Consider the following 27,880-nt stretch of genomic DNA (forward strand, 5'->3'; position numbering starts at 1 on the left):
TCTCAACTGAAGCAGCCAATCAGAGACTCTGATGCAAATCAAGTAGAGTAAGAGGAAAAAAATTGGTGACAGCAGTGATTTTACTTTAAGTTGATCTGTGTGCGGTGCAGAAAACATTTCCATCACATTACATTACAATGAGCATCAACACTTGCTTTAAAATTGATTTTCAGATCATTAAAGGGAACTACAGTGAAAGCTTTAATCAAAAAAGCAACAAACTTAAGGCTTTTGGACTGCATTTCAGGTGGGACTGCAACCACAGAACAGAAGTCTAGAAAAAAGGTCATGAAGGGGAAGGTTTTTATATCAGAATAATTTACCAAAAGAAAACAAAGACAATTTATTATTTAAAAAAAAAGAAGAGACACTAAAAGTGACACAATGAATGTTGAACCTGTTTAAACATTCTTATGCATAACCAATTGGTCATTAGTGTCAGTTATAAAATATGAAATTAGATATTTTTGACAAAAATCCACATGGATGATGTCTACCTTTATATGAATATTGAATTTATTGAAGTTAATTCTTTACCTCAGAGGAAGTAGTTGAACGTGTGATCTAGGTGAAAGTTCCAGAAGAACCAAGAAATAGACCTTTCTTTTTCTTTTTTTTGTTAATGACGGGAAGCCTCTTCAGCAGATTTTAAAATCAAAGGCACTTTTGCATTTTACAGGGAGAAATTTGAATAATTTGTTAAGTGTACATGTTAAATAATTACATGACAGCAATTTTGGTGAATTAGTTTTAATCAAATCCAGTTGTTGATAAAATGAGTAGCGAACCATTTCTGCGTAAAATGCACCCACAAGCAAGTTCAGTCGGTTTAGTTTGAGTGACGTAACTGCTGTTGCAGTCATTTTGGTTGTCATCATTAAAAGGTCATATATTCAGAACAGTTCTTAGTGGACCGCCCAGACAAGAACAATATGCCAATAATTTGCTGTTGAGGTCCAAAGTGAAATGCTATTTGATCCCTGCAAGGCTGTTAAGTTGAATATAAAGGATCTCACTTTCCACCAGGGGAGAATCAATGCAGTCACTTGACAGCATGAATGTTCATGCCTATAGCATTATACACTCTGCAAAAAGGAAAAAGCATAAAATCTAATTCATTATTAAAAAATAAAACCATTCCTATTTGACACATTTGCCATTTTATTTCATGCACAAATATGTTATTTGCAGGCTGATCTCCATTTTCTTCCTTTTTTCAGAGTACATTTAGTCTCAGTAGAGAACTCTCTTGCACTTGCTGGTTTTATTTGCACTTGTGACACATGATGTCAAAGGGAGACATCTCTTTGTCATCGTCTGAAACTCAACTCACATGTCAGAGACTGAAGACGCTTCTGTTCCTGCACTCTCAACAAGTGAGTCACAGTTTTGCACAGGTTTGACGCAACTATCTTCATTACAGTGTGTTAATCACAACCTTGTTGTATATAAAATACATGTTTAGACAAATCATCTTTTGCATTAAAATTATGTAACCCACGTTACCCAAAAAATGTAAAAAGTGCGTGCTCAGTATCATTGTTTTCCCAGTGCTGCAGTGACTCAAATGTCTACTGTGTGGGAAGATGAATGGTCTACAGACAAAGTAAAAAATAATATATTACAGTTATCATTATCATACTCGCATCTCTCACATGCTCCCTGAGCCCAGACTTTGTCACTTGTTGCTATGATACCAGAGAATCCATTACCTGAAAGCTAGTAGAAATGTTCTCCTAATTAGTGCTGTCATTCATTACTGAGTCCAACTGTTCACGCTGGGGAATGGTAATGGGCAGTAATGGGGTATACTGGTTAATTATTTCATTGCCGTAAATTGTGGAACGTGCCGATGTCTACAATTGGGTTCTTCTCCGCCTGTACAGGTTAGATTCAACCATATCTGGGCCAAGATTGTACATTTCAACAATTTTCGCTCTGTGTTATGTTTGTTATTCTGTTACAAGTGTGTGTAAATCTGATTTTCTGCTGAATAGGCCTCTCAATTTATGTCTGATGTCTCCTTATCTCCTGATGTTACTGTTGTGTGCTGCACTCTCTAAACTCTCAGCAAGGGACTCGGGGATGTTAACTCTGGAGTTCCTGACCTCTGTCTTGACCAGGCCTGCACCCCCCCCCCTCTCTGGAGACAAAACTAGCCTGAAACTAAAGCTCAAGGCCCCTGAGCAATTCAGCTCCATCTCTCAGGTTCTTCACTTCATTAAACACAGGAGCAAGTCAGTAACAGCAAGGGAACCTATATATATTTCATTTTCTCTCATCTGCCCATTCTTATCTGTATAGTTCTGTTACAGGTCAGGTCATTCAACAAGGATAATGTGAAAATAGCTACAAGGAATGAAAATACAAAGAGGGATGGGTGAGACCTCTAGTGTAAAAGAAAATGAATTTAATATTATTTTTTAAAGCAGCTACAATAGATTTCTTTTTGGACCACTTGCAGTTTGTGGAATTATCTGTGAACAAAAAAATGACATATTATCTCCTTATAAAGCTGTTGTAGCAAACCTGTTAGCAAAGAATTGCCTATTTTAACATTTAACCGACATGGAGCAATATGAGCATTAATTTGGAGTTATGTTTCCGTCCACTTGATGAAGGTGATAAATAGGTGATAAGTATCTGTATGTTCTTCAATATGGGTGACTCATTTAATATTACACATAGTAATATGATCCATTGTTAATATAGAAATATTGATTAGTGTCGCTTTAAATTAAATGAAAACCCAAATGGGAAAAATTCTAAAAAAGAGCCTGATGATCTCACCACTTTTGCTGAGTTAAATTTATTTTAAGCCACATTAAACTTGCTGCCATTCATTTTCAGTCATTTTTTATCAGACGACATTAATGTGTGGATTGTGCATTCATTTGCTGTTCAATATTTTATCCATGCTAGCAGCGAGCAGTGACTCTCCCTTGGTCAGGCCACCACTTTGGTCCAGCCCCCAGTAACTATCAGATGGATCGCCGTTACATGTAGTACAGACATTCATGTTCTCTTCAGGATGAATTATAATAACTTTGGCGATCCCTTAACTTTTAATGTAGCACCATCATCAACTCATCATCAAATTTGTTGAATACAATACCCTCAATTTTTATGACAAATTACCTGCAAAACTATCAACATTCACTTGAGCCACAGCTGTACTTTGTGTTTAGTAACAAATGTTAGCATGCTAAGTAAGATGCTGAACATGGTAAACATTGTACCGGCTAAACATCAGTCATTTTGAGCCTGTTAGCATTTAGCTCAAAGCAATACTGTGCCTAAGTACAACGTCACAGAGGCGCAAGCATGGCCTGGTTCAATTTCCAAATTTCCCTGTGCTTTTCTGTACTATATTGAAGTTTTATTGAAAGATTTTCCATTCATACTTTAATGAAAAGTAAGCTACATTTTTAAAACCAGTTTTATGTATGCAATTGTGTGTATAATGGTAGCTGTTAGGAGTTTTTCCCCAGGAGCTGGCTTTTTCATGGGCTGTAGTGCACTATTGAGCTGCTGGCTGCTCTCCCTGGCTCAGAGGTGTTGGTGTATGATGATGACTGACTGTCATAATGGGAGGAACGAGCTGTTCTCAGAGCACAAAGTCTTTTATTTGGTCACAGAGGAAGGGCGCTCTCTCAGGTCCCAGTGCTCCGTCGATTAATTATGATTTCAGTCCACTGCTCACGAGTGTCTTATCAAAAAAGAACTCTGAAATGAGAGAGGCATGTGTATCCTGTATGGTATGTCTATCTCCAGTTTCCAATACCAGCACAGAAGAATGATCAAGTTTCAGGAGATGCCACCTGAGGACATTTACTTAAGTTACATAACAATGTTTGATAAGCCAGTACATTACATAAATAAACTGAGAGGAGTAACAGCATTCTGACATTAGCATGCAGTACCTGGGAAAGAGAGCCAGGTATGTATATTTTGAAGTGTGGTTTGTGTCAGTATTTAATCAGTCGGGTGTGTACGAGTGGCAGAACGGCCCATCAGTCATGGGATGTGGAGGAGAAAATTAAGCCGTCACACTTTGTTGCTCTGGTGCTGCCAATATGTACTAGGGTTAAAAGGCCAAAGGTTTATACTTAGAATATGAGTTTGCACTGCATGCAGGAACTTATAATGCAAAACAAACAACTCCTAATAATTACTAATTAGGGAGTGTCTCAAATGAGTTCTGTTCTGTTCTTCTTCTGTGGCATATATACACTACAGGTGCACTTTAAACTGTTATAGAGGCTGACCCAGAAACCCTGCACCATGCTGTAAAGTCATTTGTTTTTTTTTACAGCTGAGCTAAGTGGGCAATTTAAGGGCTCTGCTCTCCAGTGGAGGGGATGATGGAGTCTGAACAGACACAGGATCTGTACACTTTGTTTGCCTATGGAATAAAGACAAAGTCAATTGCCACAGTAGGCTATTAATGCCATTAAGTTTGTGTGAATTGAGTAGAATAGGATTGTACAAATTCTTATTTTATTCACGCAAGAAACAGTAGAATTTAATTGGCTGATTTGTACACCACATATCTAGCAGCCACACCTTAGAAGCCAAAATTGTTTCCTACATTCGCTACAGGAGAGTTTCAGGATACATTAGCATGACTTTGATGGACCGTTCTCATTATTTTTGGGGATGAACAGTGACGGTAACATTGCCCGACATAGATGCAAATGCCAAGGTCTGATGCTGCAGACGGCTCCATCATCCGTCTCACACAAGAAACAGCTTGACACATGTATAATGGCCTGGACCAGGGAGCTGTCTAGCAGCACATTTTTGGACGTATTCTTCCCCGTGGAGACTGTAGCTGTGTGAATTATTTTAAAATGAAAGGCCAGAAGTTCCACAACCAGCTGCTGCTTCACAGTTGTTCCACTTTGGCTGGTCTAAGCCGAGCGTTGATACAAATTGGGTTTGTATTATTTAATGATTTGGGCCTCAAGGCATTGCTCTACAGCACGTGTGATTAGGGAGACAGCTTGATATTGCTTTGTCCTGCATTTGTCAGCGTCTGTCTACAAGGAAACATGCAAATGGTGGAAATTGGTGACAATAAATAAACCTTTCTATTTATTCCTTGTTGTAATATGTTTTTTTTTTAAATTCTTAATCAAACGCATCTCATTCTGTAAATACAGATACCACTTCACATGCATGTCAATAAGAAGTACTCTCAAATGCCCACTAACACCAGCCTGCTAATTTCTTTTTGTTTGTCCTAATCCATCCTTTTCATTGGTTGGCTTTGTGACTTTAGAAGGAACGAGAGTGCACATGCCGGTCGCTCTCACGAGTGTGTGTTCAAACCTCCTCCCTCCTAAGTTTGGCGGCGGCTACAGGTCCTCTGACATTGTCCTTTGGCACTGGAACATCATGTCCTGGATAATGAGAGGTGTGGTGGTGGTGGCGGAGGGGGCAGGAACAACAGCGGTTAGCCGGTGGCGACCGGTCTCGTTACACCTCGCTGCACAAGAAGGTGTTCTCTATGTCTGAGGAAGCTTTATATCATTATGAGTTATAAGGCTCGACCTGTGTGTGTCGACAGGGTTTTCTAAATGGAGATATTTAAAAAGAAACACCTGCCATCTAACACCTGTTTTCAAATGTTTCTTGCCTTAGTCATGTTTCAGTTTTTTAATACCCTGCACATTACTCTGTGTTATTATATTGCTACAGTATAACGCTACATGTTCTAAGAATTGAATCAGCAGCAATCAATAGAGACTACTCTCCTCCATCATTTCTTTTTCATTGTCAACAAATAAGTGACAAGTCAACACTGGCATCCTTTTTTTTCTGTGTCAAGGTTAGTGATGACAGAAGAGGAGTCTTTATGTGCATCAGAAGTCTACAGAGCTGCCAGTGAGGTGGGAGACAGTCATACAATCATCATACACGCTCGTAGTTTCTTATATGCGTTTGCACGTATTCAACACATTCAGAACATCCCATGATGAAACTAAAAACATTTTGGACTGGGTGTCCAAGGACTTCGTTATGCAACCTGTGGCACTGAACGGGGGGAGGAGGGGCAGCTGGGTAAGGAGCATTGAGAAGCAGCAGGTATTTATTTTTGGGTTTGGGTGAAATAACAAGTATGTATGATGTACAGTGCCCACTGCTAACAGAACCCTCCAATGAACTCACACACAATGTAAATTACACAGCCAGGAGATACCTGACAGGAAGTGGAGAAACATACTGTACATGTGTTTATTAACAGAAACCCTACCTGCGTTAACTCAAGCCGATATTCCAAAAACACCTTGTGAATTTGTGTGACTATCCCATCTCTATGCTGTGAAGATGATATATTCACACATAAGTTCTTTTTGTTCAGTCTCGTCATCAGTCACCATTTCAGCCACTGGCCCCATGAAACTATTTTAAAATGAAATTATGGAAGCTTCCCACATCCTCAAAGAGCACTGCAGACATCCTGATGCTCCTTTGTGGTCATTACTGTGAGGTTAAATGTCCCCAAGCCTGCCCTCATTTGTTGTCCAAAGCATCAGGGACCAGTCTGCAGCAAACACCCTTTTTATGTGAACCGTGGTTTGCTGGTTTCTAGCTGGAGAATCAATTACATGTTTTTTTTTTAGTTTCCTTGGTGAAAGCTGTTACGTATTGAGGCATTGCTATATTAAACTTATAAAACAAGACAAGAGCAGCTTCTCTGTACCTCACTGACATTCCACTGTCATTATATTATATATAAGTGTTCTTGTTTTTTCAAATACGTGGACCAGACATGGTCATCGAACAAGCTGGGGGGAGATCTGGCACCATGTACTTTCCTGAAATAAATATTATTATCATTTAGCAGTGCACGCTTCATGTCCAAGGCAAAATGTTCAGGATCTTTATCAGCCGATGATCCATTTAATAGACTTGGAAATAAAGGAACAGCATTGTTTTGGCATAAGCAGGTTAAAGCTATAGTCATTGTAGTAACATGACCCTTGAATGGTTTGAAAGCTTACCATAGAAAAAAATATCGGACAAACAAACTCAGATGTCATACTAGTTGTTATTCTACATTCTTCTCTCCTAACATAATCTGTAACCCCACATAATTATATAGTTAATGACACTTGTCTTTGCCTTGTCTTAGCACAGAATGCTAATGTTTAAAGTCTTAATGGATAAACACACAGATTAATCAACACCACAAACTACTAAATCAGAAGCACATAGCAAACTGACATGTTTTTTTCTGTGATAACAGGAATATTTTTAATTTATTCAGAAGCATATTTATATGATTAGGAAACGCTAGGCTTAATGGCATAGGAGTTCTTCCTCTTTCTTTTGATTAGCCTACCACTACCAGTTAAACAATTATATCCATTTTAATTACTATGATAAAGTTTAATAGAAACAGAAACTTAATTTTCACTCTGCAACCGGCTTAAATCAAATTATGTCCAGAAGTCCAGAAGATAGTTAAGTTAGATTAACATTTAACCTTGCTTGTATTTTATAATGAAAACTAGAATGGCTATCTGTGGAGTCCTTTGCAGAGGTAATGAAAATAAGATGGGGGGGGGGGGGGGGTCGACTTGCTCAAACTACTCCCATGACATATAGATGACCTACCCAACAGCTGAAGTCTCAAACATTTTGTTGTGCCGTTTGCGTCTATTGTGGCTACATGGAAGTAGTAATGCTGACAGGTTGGTGGTTCAAAGAGGTGAGTGAAGTAGGAATGGAAATATGGTGGCAAAAAAAAAAAAAACACCTGTGACTCTTTTGTATTCTTATGGTTGACTCCCAACTGCTGATCATTAACAAGGGGAGAAGAGACGAGACTTTTATCATCCAACTTAAATATCCTGTAAGGTCAAGATTATTACAAATTTGAAGTGAGATCAACGACCCACTCATCTATTAATATCTTATGCAACAAGCTACCTTGGGGGTACGTTGAATAATAAATCCCAAGGAGATCTACCAAGAATTACTAAACAAATTTCTGAGTCTGTTTTCCATCTCCAGGCATATTCTGCCCAGTGCAAGATAAACATATCTTCCCATCTATTGTTTTGAAGGCCTGAGGTTTTTGCATTGTGCCTCTCAAGGCCTTCTTGAAGGTGAACACATTCTTCAAGCACTGCAGATAACTTAAGGCATCAACAACCTTGTTGGACTTTGCGTCACTGCGACTGTGTATTGTGGGAAGCCACTGCTAATATACTGACATTTTTCCCTATTTTATCTTTTTTTTTTTGTGAATTATTATCATTATCCATAATTTACCATTTTAGTCAAACCACTTTTTTTTTTTTTTAATAATTCCACATACTTGGGGAAACGGAGCAGATGGTATTCAGGTTATTGTTGTATAATGAAGAAATAGTATTAATTAATACAAGCTCAATGAATTACAAACTGGAAATCATTAACGGCAGCACCTGTGTGCACCTGTGTCTTACTGTCTCACCAGCTCAGCCTCTATGTTCAACGCCAACAGGAGATGTTCAGAAACCTGGACTAGCTACAGTTTCTGTTGGAGCAAATCCAGGATTCTGAAACCAGGATAAGATTAACGGAAAAAAATGTCATAATAATGAGTTCATTTTCAATAATTTCCTTAATTATTTCACAAATTGTTTGTCATTTGTAGATTTCACATAAAATATTACAGTAATTATTTCTTTCATTATGTCTCTTTGTATTAATTTGATACTGAACTCTTTGGGGATTCACACAATGAGGCTTTCTAGGCTAAAAATCAAGCAGAGGTCTTGTCTGTTTGTACACAGAGCTGAGAGCATTGAGTCAGCCATGACATGTTCCTCCTCACCAGTCAGTGAGTTCATCTGTGCTGAACTCTCACCTGATTTTCCCGTGCAGGTACTAATGTTAGTGGGCTGACAGATGTAGATTGCAAATACACAGGGAAGCACACACACTCCATCTCTAACTTTAAACACACACACACACACACACACACACACACACACACACACACACACTCACACACCTACACACACACACACACACACACGTGCACGCATTACACTCTGTCTCCAAAGTGGAAGTGTGAAAACTCTCAAGTGTCATGACGGCATAGTGATCGGTTTCTGTGTTTGGGTTCCAAGGCACATGACCTGACGCTTTGTTTGACTGTGTAATGCAGCGAGATAATGGATAGTAATGTGACCACCCGATGTCTACCAATAAGACGAGTGACGACTCCAGTGGATCAAGCACATCTGGTTTTTATCTGATAGTTGTCACTCAGGGTGAAGCAGCAGTTTTTGTCTTGATTTATAGAGATATCCTACATAAAAGATGAGTCCGACAGTTGCTGATGTTTTGCATCATTTTAAGGCCATTCTTTTTTGAGCTGTCACCTTGATTTGACATTGCCTTTGTGTCTCTGTCACTCTTAATTTTCCTCTCACTGTCAATATTGTGCTGTTAACTGCAGCCCTGTGTTGGAGGCAAATTTATTAAATTGTCTGTCGGTTCACCTCCATTTTCATGAGATGACATTTTGTTGTGATGGTCCGACCGAACTGTGGTCAGCACACTCTCCTTTAACTGTGACTATATAGCCACTGAGTTGACTGACCACTCAATGTGGCAGACAGAAAACAAATGTGTTGTTTAAATAAGTCTATTATATCCACAGTAAAGAATGTTATTCATCAACAACCACACAGACATCCATGACCATGAAGCAGTTTCATCAAGCTTGAATACCATATAATAATAATAATTATATAATTATAATAATAATACAATAATATGCTAAAAAATATATTATTTTACTTTATATTTTTCATCTTTCTTATGAAGCCTATATGAAGTTTCGACTCAGTGGATCCTAAGATGAGATAAAGATGAGAATGTTTTCGTAGACATATAATTGTTCATTTGGATGCTGAAAAGCTGTTACCATGGCAACGCCTGTGCTTCCTTGAGTTCATATGGAAAACACACATTCAACATATGTTTGCACTGACACCACACACATAAACACAGTTACATTTTCACCATCACACATAACGTAATATTACATAAATTACATCAAAACCAAATCAATGTGAAACAAACCAGTCATCTCAGTTTGTTGCAAAGAAAGTTAAAGAAAAGCTCTATGCCTTCATAATTACACAGTGGTATTTAGAAAATTATGATCATAACTATACATGTTTTAAAATGTAGGGAAATATATTGCTTACGTACTTTTTCAAATCTCCCATTGTGCTTATGTATGGAAACACAACACAGACGCTGAAAAGTAATAGAGTGATGTGCTTAAGACAAACAGAAGCTTTTTGAACACAACAAATACAGTTAGACCTGCAGTATTTGCCAAGGAAGAGTCAAAGAGCGTTAACGTTATGAAAAAATGTCGTTCAATATAGCAGTTTAACTAAAGCTTGTCTTCTTTATTTCTTTTGCCAGTGCTGCCTCATCTTCCACGTCGCTGCAGACCTTTTGAAGCGCGTATACAGTAAGCACAGTAAACATGTAATATATATGGTGGCAGTGCTCAGTATCCACAGATGGGAGAATGCCTGGGTATCAGAGCGAAGAGGAGGAGCCTGAAAAATCACAGTTACATAAAATAATTGGAGGGTTATATAACTGGTCAGTGTTTGATGTAAGATTTGTTTGATGGTGCTCCTGCACATTTCGTCTTCCCGCTTCCATGTCTAAATTGTCACTGTGACTCACAAAATAGTACCGTCAATCATTATCAGATTTTATTTTAGACAGCACCCGAAGTGAGATGGTGAGGTTTTTTTTGGTTGAATGGGTGTACATTAATGGGAAATGTGCGTTAAGAGACACAGAGTTTGAACAAGGTAATTTAGCCTGTCAAATATTTGCATGACTGAAACACAGGCTCCTTTTTCCAGCAGACATTTTGATTAGTCACAGTAAGAAAAGCACGTGTTGCTAATAATGATAAGGATGGCTCTCAGTAAACCATGACAGTGTGACAGGAAGGCAGGATGCACAATTGCAGGGCCCTGAAAATGAAGCATTTGGCCATTAATTTTATTATTCACACACCTCTGTTTTTCCTACTGTTACTTCTCACAATGTCTTCTGTGAGAAAATCACTGTGAGCTAAAGACTCCCAAAGACAGAGGCTCAATCAAACCTCTCTTTCAGTCAATAACAAAGATGTCACTGTGTGTTCAGACAGAATTTGATTACATACAAAGGCAAATGGAAAGATGCAACTATACGCAACTACACACAAATTCACCCGTGTGGCATGAACTGAGGCCGCCATGAGAGTTCAAAATGTTGCAACTTGAGTGAAAAGTTTCTGAGGATCTCAGGGCGTTATGAATCTGTTTCATAACTGTACAGAGAGAAGAGAAAAGAGGAGACAGACTCTCACACTGCCACACACACACACACACACACACACACACACACACGCGGTGGGCACTTCTGTTGCTAGCCAGGTTACAGCTCACGTGCAATTGGTAGATTGGCTGTTTGGGGTGAATAAACACAAACCAACGATCTAGTTCACACAAATCACACTAGGTGAAAATTTGCTTCTCTTTGAGTCTGAACTCACCTTTAACATTTCATGTGTCAGTATTAGCAGCAGATGTAGCCTGTTGTACACATATTTGTTTCTTGATCATGGAGAGGAGTGTTTGGAAATTTACATTTAAGGAAAAGGACATCCTTGGCCCAGCTTATAAACTGAGGTGACAAACAGCTGCAGGAAAAGATACAGACCTTTAAAACATACATAACATACAGGTAGTAGCATAATAACCTGTAACTGCTCATCGCACAAATGCTCACATGTCTCCGCCCACAGTGTCTGTCTTGTTCTCTCTTCTTCATGTTGCATTGCAGGTAAGCCGCTCCACCGAAGAAAGCAGAGAAGTGGGTTATTCTGGGAATCCACTTTGTGCTCATGTGAGAATAAGGTTAAGGAGGAGCTTTGAACTCAGGTCTGGGTTCAGCTTCTCCTATGACCATTATCATGTCACTGTCACACAGCCACGGGCGCATCCACCCCTGAACGACCTGTATTGTGCATGATAAATCTAAAGTTGAAAGAATATCCGGTTGACTTAAAAGCTGATTGTGAATTATGTGTTGCACTGATGTGGTACAGAGCAAACAGCATCTGGATTCTGAGGATCTGGGAGGTTTTTTGATCATGAGGAATGAGGCTCATAACAAAATCTGTATAAGTTGTACTGCAGAAATCATTTTTTTCTCCTCACTAATTAAGAGCATGATATACCACATTATTCTAATTACAACAGCCAGGATTTGCGTCATTGTGGTAGTTAAGCTCTACATGGACACCTATAAACAGAAGGTATTTATACCCCGAGCTGTCAGTCTCGCACGGAGGGAAAGTTAAGTTCCTCCTACACAGCAGTTCTAAACAGGTTTGTGTGTGCAGGGGTTTTTGTACCTTTACTTTACTGTGAGCCCTGCAGAAGATATCAGACAGATGACATTTGTCTACTCTCAAGATCAAGTGCAATGAAATAAGAATCAACATGTTAGAGCAAACAAATTGCTCCAAAAATTAAGACATGTATATAAACAGGATGATCATCTCCCAGAACTGTCTTTCTGGTTAATGCTTCCCCAGTTCCATGAAATGCTATGAAACCACAATCACTCTAAATTTTTCCATGAACTCAGTGCATCCTGGCGATGGAGCTATTACACATGGCTGCAAATAAAGGCAAAAGCACATAGATAATACCCAGAAGTTTTGAGTTCATCCTATCTGGTTGATGAGGAATCAGATTGCTCCTTGAATTTGAGTGCCTTTCAAAACCAAGCATAATAGCTGGTCCATCAGAGAGATTCATTCAGTCGTCAGCACCAAAAGAAAAGAGACATATTAGAGCTAAGCCACATACTGTCTTTATGCAGGGCTTTGGCAGCTTCAGTTCACCATGGCAACAGTGTTTTATCTAGATATGAGATCATCAAATCAATCTTCTTTTTTTTGCAGCCGCAAAGGTTGTGCTACAGTGAAGCTTGGAAACATCTTGAGGATACAGCTACAATGCCACAGCTCAGGGATCTAGTTGACCATGATTAAATGCATCAGTAGGTTAAATGACACAGCAGCTGCATCTTACGAATTTAATATCTCCCCGCATGGAAAGTAAAGATTTTCTCTAAGGTAATATATGTATTGTTACATTTCACTACTAATCTCTTTGCAAATCATACACCTACACATGGCTCTTGTAATTGACAGCATATTTCATTAAGTCTGACACATAAGCAGCAAATTCTTAACTTGAAATACGCTTTTTGTTTTCTTACTAAGAAAATTATTGAAAATGAAATGAGAGGACTGATACCGCACTCACATACCTGACTGATACCACACACTGTACAGTAAGCTACAGACAGCAGCCTGTTAGCTTAGCACAAAGACTGGAAACAGGGGAAACAACTAGCCTAGCTCTGTCCAAAGGTAACCAAATCTGCCAAACAGATCTCTAAAGCTCACCAATCACCTTTCTTGTATGTTCTCAAGTGTAAAAACGACAGTCATTTTGCTAAGCTAAGCTAACGGACCGCTGATGGTGGATTCATGTTTACTGTTTGATTACAGTGGTATCAATATTCTCACACTACTCGAATGAGCATATTTCCCAAGGCTTATATAGTATATGAGGTCACCATCGATAGACCATAATGAAAGTTATAGGTTTTGTTCTCCAGCTGTGGGGGCACTGGCTCAAACACATCTACCTGGTACACACACACACACACACACACACACACATTCATTGAAAAGATCTACTGTCTGCTAGCTTGCCTCATTGATCTCCAAAGAATCTAATTTCGCTTTCACGTTTCTGGAGCAAATCCTTTCAGTCTCCTCTCTGTGTCTTGTCCTTAGGAATGACTCTGTGGTGTGTATCTGCTCTTAGCAGGGTCTCCTCACGTCATGTTGTCTTGCGTTTTAACGGCCTCTCCTGCCTCAGTAGCTTGGTTTACCAACTCAGAGGTCTTGGGGAAGGAGGTCTCATGTCTGTGAAGCAGCAGCGGGGATAGAGAAGGAAATGTTTTATTCTCATACAGGTTGTCATCAGTGTCACCATTCACCTTGATATCTACACACTAATCTTAATGCATGAGAACAGTTCCCTTTATTGGTTTTACTATCTTTAGTTTGAGTCATCTTAATCTTTAGTTTCTCCAAATGACTTAACTCCTGTTTGTGTCATCGCCTCAGTTATTATGAAAAACACATGTGAGAACATGTGCTGCACATGTTCAAGTTTGCTTGCTCCCTTTACTCACAGATCATAAAGTAGTTCTTCTTCAGCAGCTAACTGCTCTGACTGCAGAGACTCATTTCATCTTTCCAGCTGAATGTTAACCACTGGACTGGTGCAGAGAAAACATACTGCGAGTTTCACAAAAAAAAAGAAAATTAATTTAAAACAATAATCTTGCTGAAATGCACAGAAAACACAACAGGCCATTTGTTAACGTTTGTCGCCACCCACCTGAGCAAATACTGAGTGTAATTCAAACAGAGAATTTCTCAATAAACACTGAGGCTAAAGCCAGGGAACAGAAACCTCTTCCACATAATGTACTTGTCAAACATGGCGAGACACGACACTTCCTCTAGTCTGCATACTTCAACATATCTGAGGCAACATTTGCCGTGGAGTGCAGTGAGGAGTGTACAGATTTCTAAACTTGCAAAACCAAACAACAGTAACACAGCCACACCATAAGAGCAAATACATGCGGTCAGGACAGCAGGTGTGCACTCATTTACAGGTGAAGGAACGAATCCTTGATGTACACACACACAAACAGATATTAGAATGATCACACTTCACACTTTAATGTAGCATAATTACAAAGCAAAAAATAAAATCCACAATACACCATATCCTTTGCATTTCGGCTAAACAAGGTTTGCATCATCAGTAGTTAAGATTTAGATTACTGTCAGTTTAAGCCACAAAGATAAGTTATACATCATATCATACATACCATTTTTAGATACTAAGTAATTAGTAGCTAACACTGAAGATTTAAAAGTAAAAAGTACAAATGTTGTGAAGCACAATTATGAAGTACAAAAACAAAATAATGTGAATAAGCAAATGAAAATACTCAAAGTATAAAAACCTCAAATTTCTAAGAGTACAGTAGAGTAAATGTACTTAGCTGCTTTCCACCACTGCATACGAATACCCAGTGTATTCATTTTAACCTCTGCATTGTAGTTTTTCAGAAAATGTATATTGTGCTTCAGGTACCTTGCTCTTATGTGAAGGTATCATTCACATCAATCATGTCTGCATTAAGGATTTTTGACTAAGTACACATGTGAGCAAATTTGATCTCTCTCAGTTTTCAGTGCACTAAGCAGATCTCTCCTTTAGAGCATGCAGTATAGAAGTAAATGGGTATCCCTTTTTCTTTACAGAGGATGCCAGTAAACAAGTTTGACAGTTTGAGCACAAAAATACAGTACCTGCAAACTAGAGGTTTTCTAAAGTCAAATTCCTCCGTCCTCTAAAAGATCTCAGTCATTAGTTAGAGAGTCAGTATGCCTCTTGAGAAAAGCATGCTCTCCTTATTCAGGCATACACCCCCATAGGCTGCACATGTCTCCAAGATACAATAAATGCTGTGCTGCCATCAAGTGGAGGAGTTTGTTTTAAAGGTCTGTGCCATGACTGTTAAAATAAGCTTCCGATCAAGGCTGAGAGTGTAGATCTGATTCGAACCAAACAATAAACCCACTGGCTTCCTCCTCTGCAGTTACATATTTGAAGAAAATATAAGGAAGACCGTTGCCTGTGAACTAGGTTGGTTGAAACAGACAACAACACATGTATAAAGAAACAAGTCTAGCACACTTGTATCTTGTACACTTGTAGCATACTGTATGTTCTCCTGCAATATTAATTCTCTTGTTTTCATTTCAGTTTTCATTTTCGCCACATTTCAACTTTGCCAAATGCCGTCTAGAAAACAAATCTGAAGTTTTTTTTCCCCTCTATGTCATAAATATCCCCATCATAATTCCTACCATAATACAGATCCAGTGCAGTTTGGCCATGCTTCCTGATGATATTAGCTGCTTAGCAATAGTTAACAGTTGACTGGAGAGATACTTCCTGTCAGAAGGTATCCACAGCGAGCAATTATAAGGCAGGTTCAGGTTTCCTTTCTCCACATGTAGTTCACTCAAGACCTTGTACCGACCATGTTGGTCCGTCTCCTCCCGTGTGCTGGCAGAGTTTGTTAAGTTAACTTCTCCCTGGAACCAGTGGATGGTGCTGTTAGGATAAACTCCAGTGAAGCAGCACTCAGCATGAGACTCATTAGTGAAGAAACCAGAACCCTCAAGGCAATCTATAAAGATATGAGATGGGAGAAAGATGAAAAAAGACAGTGACAAAAAGTACAATAAAATAAAAAATAAAAATAACAGCTAGCTCACCTTGTACTGTAACAGAAGTTGAGGCACTCTTTACTCCCAGGTTGGAGCGTAGTTTGCAGAGATATTTTCCCTTGCTGATCGGCATCACGTTGATGAGAGTCAGAGTGAGTGTGTGGTGGGAAGTATCCGCTGTGCTTTCACACAGAGCCCCAGGGTCAGTTTGGCTATTTCCATATTGACACACATTTTTCGTGTTTGCCAGCCAAGAAAAAAACTGAATATCCATATGGCGTGATGAGCTGGCATTACATGTGAGTGTCAAATTTTTTCCACACTGTACTGCCACTTGGGGTATGGTCTGTAGCTCTACACCTTGACTGCCTGAAAAAAGAGAGAGAGATGACTGGATTAAAGAGCATAATGCATGCTGATGAATGATTCCTGGTAATGATGTAATTCATTAAAGCAGCATTAATCTACTTTTGGTCTATTTTATTTGAATATTCCAATGATAAGATTCTTTTTCTTGTTTTTTTTATATATCTACAGTCTAAAAAGACGATTGAGATGAGAGCCAGAATGACAAATTCGCCAAGCATAAGCACATCCAAACGTACAGAAACATGCCCCACCAATGAGTGCATTTATAAGTGGAAATGTTTCTGTCACAGATAAAGTAACCAAAGCTCAGCTGAAAATGTCAATACTTGTGCAAAAAAATACTGTGGCCTTCAGCTTTTGTGATGATTTCAAACTGAAGTGGGGTATGTAGACAGTGGTAGGTGTAGTGCGACTTGTTTTCAAACTCCTATGTTGACAGGTATGGAGCTGGTCTCTTTCCAGTCTTTATGCTAGTTTAATATAACCAGCTGCTGACTCCAACTACATTTTAGCATACAGGTATGACAGTTGTATCAATCTTTGTGTCTAACGTTCAGCAAGAAGCAAATTAATTATCCAATTTCCCAAAATGTCCAAAAAGGTTTAAGATTAGGTGGTTAACCAGAACTGAGAGTGGATCTGATGTGAGAACCAATGCAAATACTGCTTCTAGTAGAATGATTTGCAGTTTCCTCAGTAACCAAAATGTCTCTCTTTCTTTAAATCATAAAGAGTGTTCGACCATTATGCAAAGACTAGAACCTATTTTTAAAACAACCCCTTGCATAAGCTGTAACCTTCTAAATCAGTCTATTAATTATTTTTTCTTTTCATGCACAAAACAAAGCCTCACCTGCAGTGCTGACTGCTGAAGAGAACCAGATGATGGAAACCCAGCCGAAAACATGCTGTGTCCTCACACCAGAGGACAAACTCGTCCCTTTGACCTGTATTGAAATCGGTATTTATCACATTACATGAACCAGGTAAAAGTCAAACATGGAGAGCTACTGAACATGAGGTAAATCGACTTTGTGTAAACTCACCATGGTATTCTGCTGAACACACGGCTAATAAATGTTTTTTTTCTTTCAGTGTAGGATTTCTGTGGGTTGAAGTCCACTTCATTTAATGTTATGTGGCATCTCAAGAGGATGTGATAAATGGAAGAACACCAAGCGAGTCATTGTCAGCATTGTAAAAGCAACTCCAAGTGTGGCGTCAGGTTTTCACTTGAACATGAGTAGACATGCCCTGGAATGAATCACTGCTGAGACACACCAGCTAAAACCAAAGGAAAGGAAACCTATGAAACATTTCGATGCACAGTCAGTCTCATTGCAAATCTGCTTACCTGGTTTATGAATATGCTCAATTGTGACAGAACACATTATTTTTTAGCCTCAAAGGTCATAGAACATTTATTTTAGCAAAAGAATTTGTATTATTTTCAAGTATTTACCAGCTTGATATGTTTAATACTTCACTATTACCTTGGATTTAAGTAGTTGTTCCCTAATGTCCCATTTTACACCAAAGAGAAACCTTCCAGTGTATTTTTTCATTTACAATGTAAACAATTCTTTGCACCTCCATATTTAAAATCCAAACAGTCCATAAAGACATTGGAAAAGGTTTCTTGGTCAGTGGTGTTGTTGTGTCCATCTGAATTTGTGTTGACCCTTACCCCTGACAATGAGCAGCCATCTTTGCAACTCCTACACATGAATTTGATTTATGTTAAGATTGAGTTTGAGCCATCCTTTGATAGTTTCAACAACAACTTAATATAGTTAATCAAATAATTACTCCATTGCAAATAAAAGCCCTGCAATCAAAACCTTATACTGAATTATTTTCAGCAAAATGTACTTAAAGCATCAGAAGTAATAGTCCTCATTATGCAAAAAATATGAGCTCTGTGCCTGATGTATTATTATGTATGACATTAATAGATTGTGATTCAACAATGTGTAAACAAAATTTATTGTTGTAGGTAGTCAAGGCGGAGCTAGTTTTAACTAGGCTACTTTATATTAACAGTTAGGTAGTTTAGTCCAGTGATTCCCAACCTGGAAGAGCACCATCCAAAGGGTTACAAGATAAATCGGGGGGGTCTCTATAACTCTATACTCCTGGTTTTAGGACAGTAACCCTTTCATAGCTGAAGCAAATTTGATAGAAATTGAGACTAAAATTAGAATTAGAAGAGAAAAATTATCAAATGAAAGAGATTAAATATAACATTCAAAATGCTGGTATGTTTAGCTTTCTCTGAAGCTTTCTCCTAACGATTTCTCCACTGTAAAAAAAAAAGGGAAATATTCAAGGAAAGTACAAGTACCATATCATACTTGAGTAGATGCACTTTCTACTACAGCTTTTGAACTACTGTACTGCATACAGTGAATGTCCCAAAGAGAGGCGTTAACTCTGGGCAGTAATTACTTGTATTAATAGCAGCATCTGATTCATATTATAAACACCATGTGAAAGTTTCGCATGCACACGTTAAACTAGGCTTATTTATGGGAGGCCGATTAGGGTGAAACATCATGAAAGTGTGCACATACACATCAAATTAACCACATACAAAATGAAAACTTCACATACACACCAAAAACATGAATATACACATATGCATCTTAACACAGCATTATATAGGCTAATCGCAGTTTTGGCTAAGAAGCAACATGGCATTTGAGTTTGCTAGATTAATACATTACATTATCCAGGATCAACTATTGTTTATTCAAGTGGGCGTTTTGCTGGGAACTGACTTTTTCTTCAGGGATCTGTGATTAAAACTGAAAGACGTTTTTGTCTGAATGCTGTTGAGCTGTCACAGCTTGGTCTGGAATGTGGCTGTAATGCCAAAAGAACAAAAAGTGTAGGCTGTAATTAAATTAATAACTACAAGAATACTAAGCAGATTTTGAAAGATCCTGCTGATACATCGGCAACAGGTTTTTTTTGTGTGTGTGCTGCCAGCAGCAAAACCATTTTTCCTGTAAATGATTTATATTAAACATTTTATCCGTCTTTCTGTTAATCACAGGGACAATTGCATTCAAGATTAATTGGATTTCACATTACTTTCATACTGAACAGTGAAAAAAGAGCTTTACTGTGGAAAGGGGCCTGATGACAGATAAAAATAAGCGCCTGCATGTATTAGATGGACTCTGGGGGCAGATCTAGGGGAAAAGGTATTTGTCCAGACATCTCCAAATACCACAGTGATCCAGTATCAACAGATACAGCACGTAAGCATGAAATGACAAGTTCCTTTTCCTCACCTTGAGGACAAAATGCATTATCAGCTTCTTGTAGTGAAGAAATGCACTTTTGATTCAAAAGTGTATATTTATACAACTAAATGTCAATATGAGGATACAGTAAATGTCAAATAGCAATTGGTAAATCACATCAATATAGAAAAGCCATCCGTAAAGTAAGTCCACATATGAATAATTATCACAGTTTCACATGTATGCATAACAAACAATACAATACACAACAATAATGTTCCCTCTATAGTGTGATATGTCAAGCAGTGTCAATAATAACATATAAAGTAAGAAATGCTTTTTATGTGTTACATTATATTGTTAGAGATATTTTTATTCTATAGATTTAACAAAACAACAGCAAAAAAATTGGAATGCCTTCTATTCTTACACTTTTCAATGTAATGCAATACTATTCAAAAAATCCTATAGAGTCAATAAATACCTCTCTGGAATAGTGTTACAAAAATATTGAATTTATGAATATATCATTTAAATATTTTAATAAGTTTGAGTGTATTTCCTGATAGTGTGTGGTATCTTTGAAATGACTTTTTATTACTAGAGACCATCTTGCAATGAGATCACACCAGCCACGACATGAGCACTCAGTCTTTTTTTTTTTTTTTTTTATCTCAACTACACACCTGTAGACAGACAGACATGTTAACACCTGCCAGAGTCCTCAAAACCACCTCTGTGGTAGTTCCTGCAACAGTAGGTGTCTCCAGGACCACATGTTACCATGATGATAGACACACATACTCAGTGAAAATAATACTAGCCCCACTGTCATGGCTGGTAATGTACCTGTCTCATAACTTTATTAATACACTATGGGGACAGTATTTTTTGTTGTTGGCCCATCAACACGGAAATAAAAACTTGGCAAGAATAGACACATAAACTGGCAACAGATTGAGACCAGCAGGCCTGTGGTGGAATTTTACAGCCTTGAAACATATTGGCAAACAACACCCAAGAAAATACCCTCTGATGTTTACACAGAGAGAATAACTGTTGATGAGAATCAGTTGGGGAAAAAAGGCAGCAGGCCAGGGATGATTCGTGATGAGCCATAGATGTGCAAAGCAGGGGAGGACACTATGGACACCTGGTGGACAGGTGAGGAATGGCCATACCAGGAAAAGATGCACACATGCAGGAAAAGCAGAAACAACCCAGGAAGATGAAGGAAGGAAGAAGATTGAGCAGAGGACAGAACAGCTGTCATGACAAAGGCAGACAGAGATGGATGAAGGTATTATGTGAAACACAAACAGAAGAGTTGAAAGCAGTCCTGTTCAGTTTTGTTAGTGTTCAGTGTAGGGTTATGACCAAGCCTGTTCCTCACAGGTGTAAGACAGACAAGAAATGTGGAACACAAAGTCTGTAGTGGAGGGAGAGGAAAGAGAAAACTGATCTGTTCTGAAGCTCTAGGGAAAATTTTCTTTGATCTGTCAGGATCAAATCTGAGCACAAGAACTGAGCACTATTTCAGTCTGCTAGCACTGGTCTGCAAAATGAAAGAAAAAAGAAAAACTGTGAAACTGATTTGTATTTCTGCTGCACAGCACGAAGGCTGAACAAACACCAGACAGTCTTACAAACCCTAAATTGTTTTTATTTTTTTTTTTTCAGAGCTACGGTACGTTTTGGGAACCTGAGAATAGCAGTTCACATTCATGCAGAGTTTTTCTGCATTTTTGTACCTACACGTTTGAATATGATACAGTATAATCATATTAAAGCACTGACGCAGAGGTATTTCATCCATTTCCTTACCCCGTCTTTCAGATCAAGCGCTACATGACGGTAAATACAGTTCAAAGAGTTCAAACATGTCCTGTGTTCAGGGACTTTAGATAAACCTTTATCTTCCTCACAAAACACTTTGGGACAGAAGCTGGGTACCCTGAGGGTATTTAATTGGATATATGGTTCCTGCTTCTTTCATCACTTGCCTCTTTGCCTGTGGTGACATTAACCTGCAAACAGTACTGTACTGCAGGGATGCATTGATATCTCTGTTAATGTTCCTCTAAAACCTTTAAATAGCCCTTTTACAATTTAAATGAATTACAGATTTACAAATTTGTTTTTTTCATGCACATCATAACTACAGCAGGGGTCTGGGTCTGACAAGAGACAGTATTTGTCTTGATAGGATGAAGGGGCCATTTGCATTTGTGGCTTAGTGTTCAGATTTAAATCTTATCTAATGTTGCACTATGTTAAAACTGTGCAAGACTAATGATGTTTTGGTTTTAAAACCCCCACAGCTAATATTCCAGATGTTATCATCATTAATGAGAACAGTGGCTAGTTTGTTTATATTTAAGGTTCACTAATATCTGCCTGTATATTATATTTCATGTGTCATGTATTTCATTCATCTAAAAATCCTCAACCACAATGTAGCTTATAGCTGTCAGATAAATATATAATAGGTCTGAAGGCTTGAAAGGTGGTGACACCTGGCCAGCAGTCACCTAAAACTCCCTTGACACTTAAACTAGGATTTTCCAAAAAAAAACAAACAAAAAAACAAAACAAAATAAAAATACACACACACACACACACACACACACACACACACACACACACACACACACACACACACACACACAAAAACTCCCCAGCCCTCCAAAAAGTGAATGTATCCAGATTCTTCTTTCGCACAATTTAGATCTGTTTATATACACAAACCTTGGGAAGAACAGATGGATGCAGCTGTTTTCATGCAGCGTGGTGGTGAGAAGTGTGCAGATGACAGAGAAAAAACTCGGAACAGTATTTGTGAGGTGTATTTGTGCAGGTACAGTAAAGTCACTCACAAAGGATATACACACATAATACGCACATGTCTAACAGCAGCCTGTGTAACTGTGTTGATTTAGCTAAATAATTTATTCAAGTTAAGTCTGCCAGTATATATCTTATTCAATAATTTTGAAAGTGTAAATGGTATTTAAATGTATGTGCAAGGTAGCTGCCATGAATGCATGTAGACCCAGTGAAACATGTTTGTAATGGTTTACCACCAAGCATCTGCAAAGAACGGGAGAGGAGAAAGCCTGAGCTCTAAAGATGATAATTCCTCTCTGTTGGTCCCTGTGGTTTGCAGATTGTCTGTTACACACATCTTTTAGTTGCTATTACATGTGCAGCCATTTAGACCTTAATGGATCAGAATCTTTATGGAATTGTTTAAGTGAACATTAAGACTGCTGCTACACTTTCAGCACCAATATTAGAGCCCAATATTAGAGCATCACAAGTGCTGTACTATCGCTCTCAGTTAAATTAATGGGTGTTATGGACATTTATGGTAATGAACAGCAGGGAGAGAGCTCCCGTGAGAAATAACTTACCATGTGTAGCGGGCTTGGTGAGAGAGGAATAAGAAATTTAAATGATATCTTGTCTTTCAAGCATCCATGGTTGGAGTCAGTCAACATCAAAAAATCAGTGCGTCTCAGTGTGGAGCTGGCACTTAACTGCAGTATTAAAAGAATGCCTGTTTCTCTACCCTGACACATGTTGAATGATGTGGTTCAGCAGGTGCTCAGAGGTATGAAAGCCGGAGTCAAAGCAGTGTGCTTGTAAAGCCTGGGTAACAGTCTGAGTTAGTCCAATTCTTTTTAGTTTAGCTTTCATTGTGTAGTTAAGCATGTGGAGATGTGGTCATTTGGAAAAATGATTTCTGCTCACTGTAGCAGCTTTTGAAATTTAACTGAATCCCTTTAACCCAATCTGATTTTTTTTTTTCCTTTTCTTGTTTGAGTGAATTTACTTTTTATTAGATAAATAATAAATGTTGCTGAGGTTACTAAAGACACGGGTATTGTAACATTTGATATCAACCAGCTACAGCAGTGACTCCCAAAGAAAGGTTTTACCCCAGGGGATATGCTACTTCCACAGTTAAGTGAAGACTGTGGAAAAGCTCAATTAATTAGAAAAAGGCTAACGTATAAAAGCTAAGCTAAGCTAGCCACACAGGCTCAGCTGCAACACTTGAACACCACATTGCCAAAAGCTAGTAAATGAGCACATAAGTAAGTTAAACAGTTAATTGATGAATTAACAGCTTAAATAGTTAACTAGGCAGGAAACTGTTGACATAATGTTAGCTAAAAGTTTTAAGTAACTGTACTCTAGACTGAAGGCAGCAAGAAGTCATTCACTTTCTATGTGACCCTTGGCAGTGGGCGGCGAGCAGCGGCATGTACTTTATGGTAATGAGCTATGACGCAATTTGGCGGAAACCAATCGGAATGTAAAAGTGCTCCGCTTTAAAGAATACCAGAAGAAACAACCTTGTAAACATTTGTTCCCAGGCACAATGGAGGAGGAATTGATAATTGCGGTGGGGGGTTTCCCTATCCTTTACGACGTATCCCTGTTTGCTTGCAGGGACTGGAGTGGTCAAACGTGACACCTGACAAAGGTGTTCCAGGTGAGTTGGTTGAAGTGTGAAGTTTGCAGTGAGGATAAGATACCGGTTTACATGTGTGTTTGCATTCCTAATTTGCTAGCTGTTTATTTCATCTACGTCAGAGCGCCCACGACACTTCAACAGTGAACGTTTTATGCTCTTGATCTGAACGCACAGTAAATGGTTGTAATGAACAGTTAAAACTAGAGCATCTGCATTTTCCGAGGAGAATGCGTCTGCTGCTGTCCTTATGCCGACTAATGCGTAAAACAAAACCAAACAAGACCATGTTCAAAGCAAGACACGTGAACACATAAGAAAAAATATAAGTATTAAAGTATTAGTCAATTAAAACATCAATTACTGGCCATATGGTAGCACTATTGCAGTGATTTGTGACTATGTGAAGTATTTCATCATGGGGCAGCTGTCTGCTAAGTTTCAACTCTGTAGCCTTTACAGTTTTGCAGATATTCGTGACTTTATGCACTCCTCATAAATATGTATATAATTATAAGCGATAGCAACAAGCCGTTTTATCAACAAGCTGTAATATCGAATATGGCCTAGTTATGCTTGGCAATTTTAAAATGCAACCACACAGGTTTGCCAGCCAATCATGGATGTAGGATAAGGAGTCAAAAGTATGTCTTGCTAAAGAATCAATATTATGTATTACGTAATTGCTTTGGCTGGATCACAACAAATACAATTTCAGTTGATAGAGTTACAAGAATTTTGGACAATTTAATTTAAGAAAAAATTCTTAATTACTTTTGTCTCACAGTTTTTCAGTAGCTAATTGCTTGAGACACCAGTACATTCGCACCTAGGGCGCTGAAGACAGCGAAGTCTATTTCTTTGAAGATGCAGTCGTTATTTGTCTTTCAGCTGCTATGAGTGAAGTTCAGCAAAGAAAGTAAGTTACTGTATGTGGGCTGAAGTGCTGTGAACTGCTTTGCTGAGGCTTCAGTCCCTGATTTTCTCCCACATTCCTGGCAGACAAAACCTAGTAAAAACACTAGATGTTCCAAAAACTCAGTATGATTGGGTTTTATTTCTTCTCTGATCATACAGCTACAAGCCTAATGCATTTGAATTTTTACCCATTTTGTAACACATAAGCCTCCATTTTCCGCCTCTGCTTTTCCCAAGTGTATACTTCTTTGTTCAATACAAATACAGTGTTTATTATAAAGGCATTACTTTTAAGAGTTCTTTGTCCTTGGGCGTCTGCTTCTGTGAGTCCAAACCAAACAGTGGGAGGGAGAGAGAAACTGCAGAGGAAGTAGATACTCAAGAGATAAATAGACAGATGGCGAGAAAGATAGAGAGATTAAGACAGTGGGATAGAAAAGCAGTAAGTGAAATAACAAATACTGAGGACAATGCAGTGGTGGAGGGGTCAAGATGAATCAGGCAAAGGAGAAGATGATAAGAACAAGGAGAAAAAAGAAAAGAGATAGACAAACAGAGTTACGCAGGGCTGCAGGTAGTCAAAACAGAGGGAAGGAAATGATAAAGAGGAATTAAATAGTAGAAAGGATAAAGTATGAAAGAAAACCTGAGAGGCTGCTGTTGGTGGTAATGTCCTTGGTTTAAGTCTCTTCAGGTGGCATTATGATTCTTGTTCTAATCAAAAGAGTGTGAAAGCTTATCTCAGATTCAACAATCACTGATATCTGAGAGTGTTTTGCTCATTTGTGAAGCCAAAGTTAGGTATTGCTTTCAAATAAAAGGAACATTTTTATCAGTTCGTTAGCGTTTCACACACAGATGTGCATAATCAGTTTTCTGTCACTTATAATTCATGCTGAGGTTTTCTCTCATTCAGCCTTGTAATGAACCCCAGCGGCCTGTCAGATGGAGACCAGTCATGTTGTCATTTTATAGTAAGTGAATGTGATCTGACCTGTGGCACATTTTAAATCTCTGCCCAGGCTTGTAATGTCAGCAGAGCCAGTCTCGCTGGGCTGCAGACCAAGAGTCAATATAGCAGCAACAGGCAGAGCCAAGGCCTGGCAAAGTAAGAGTGAACACAGTTGCTATGGCAACAGAGGATGCTGCCACTTGCTGTCCATTAGGCCGACACTGGATGTGGCCCCGGTCATGTCACATTTCTTTGTTTTTCTTTTCATGTATTTCTTATGAAGACATAAAAAACCCAAAAGTCAGCAACAACTGAGGGACTATAAGATGTGCCAGATTTCATTATCAGTAAATGAAGCTATGGATTCTAAAGAATAAGTAATCTGGTGGCAGAGCCTTTTTCTACTTGAGACACATTGTGATTTTTCACTCAAGACTGAAAACCTTGTTTTGTCTCTCCAACAACTGAGTTGTATAATTTCTACTTTATTCTGTTTGTTTACAGCTTTCTTTAGATAAGCAGTAAAATCATTTATTTGTTTTTTGGGTATACAGTTTTTTTTTTTATTGTCATTATCTTCTCTTTGTATAACTGCTTTTACTGAGACGTACTAAGATACTGATTTACACCCTTAAATAAACGTACATTTTATCTGTGCAATAATGCAATGTAATTTCAAAATGATCAAACCCATTAATACTGATTTAACCATCATATAAAAAATGTTTTTATATCATCATCATTAAAACAAATAGGCTACTGTTCCCCTTGAATCCAACATAGAGCCATGTTTTACAGGTGTAGTCAGTGTATTCTGTCTTCTGACCGCTGGATGTCGCTGCTAAGCTGCTGTCTGTCTGCCTGCAGGTTGGAGCTGTCCACGGTGCTGAATTGTGTCCCGAGACCTCAAAGGGAACAGGCTATATTTTTTGTTTGAAAATGGTGCTAGAGATGAAGACTTTTCCATGTCAGTTTTGCGATCATGAAGTGATCTGCCATGGGATTAGATTTATGCAGTCTCAGAGAATTCATGTCATGATGAATAATTCACTGCCATTCATCTAATCGTGAAAAAGACTTAGTGCATATTAGAATTATGTGTATAAGAAGCATCAGTCTTATTGTGTCACCACAATACCACTTAATGGCTTTAATAATTAATTGATTTTACTTGTTTCCAATATAATAACATTTAAACGTGAAATTATTTTTCTAGATGTAGACGCTTTTCTTATTATTGTCTATTTCCTCATGCATGGGCTGTTCACTGGCTGCACACAGAGAATAATTCAACTTTCGTATTCCAGTATGAATCAATAGATGGCGCTATCGGTAAACGCACCACAACTAAAGAGCTGCTCATAAAGGCTAATGAGAAGAGAGAGTCCGTCAGTGCTCCGTCCACTCGGAGTAATTCAAGAACTCAGCTCTCCGTTTCCAAGACAGTCAACCGTATCAGCGATACAGTGAAA

General features: G+C 38.4%; 1 protein-coding gene across 1 annotated transcript; it reads right to left on the minus strand.

The window, feature by feature from the left end:
* Positions 1-14,847: 14,847 nt before the first annotated feature.
* LOC111647504 (uncharacterized) lies at positions 14,848-18,002 on the minus strand. Its single transcript, XM_023397117.2, has 4 exons — positions 17,854-18,002; positions 17,661-17,754; positions 16,487-16,807; positions 14,848-16,398 (listed from the first exon to the last, which is right to left on the minus strand). Exons 1-4 carry the CDS (start codon positions 17,854-17,856, stop codon positions 16,040-16,042), a joined length of 777 nt encoding a protein of 258 aa, XP_023252885.1. The 5' UTR covers positions 17,857-18,002; the 3' UTR covers positions 14,848-16,039.
* Positions 18,003-27,880: the final 9,878 nt, after the last annotated feature.

Source organism: Seriola lalandi, unplaced genomic scaffold (genome assembly GCF_002814215.2).
Source record: "Seriola lalandi dorsalis isolate HSWRI2012SDOR001 ecotype SW California unplaced genomic scaffold, Sedor1 jcf7180002054997, whole genome shotgun sequence".
Lineage (NCBI taxonomy): Eukaryota > Metazoa > Chordata > Actinopteri > Carangiformes > Carangidae > Seriola > Seriola lalandi.

What these genes read in the sequence shown, in the direction of transcription:
- LOC111647504 (XM_023397117.2), bottom strand. An exon ending in TTCAGCAGTCAGCACTGCAG is followed by an intron (nt 16,808 to 17,660) that starts GTGAGGCTTTGT and finishes CTCTTTTTTCAG; the next exon opens with GCAGTCAAGGTGTAGAGCTA. An exon ending in AACTTCTGTTACAGTACAAG is followed by an intron (nt 16,399 to 16,486) that starts GTGAGCTAGCTG and finishes ATATCTTTATAG; the next exon opens with ATTGCCTTGAGGGTTCTGGT.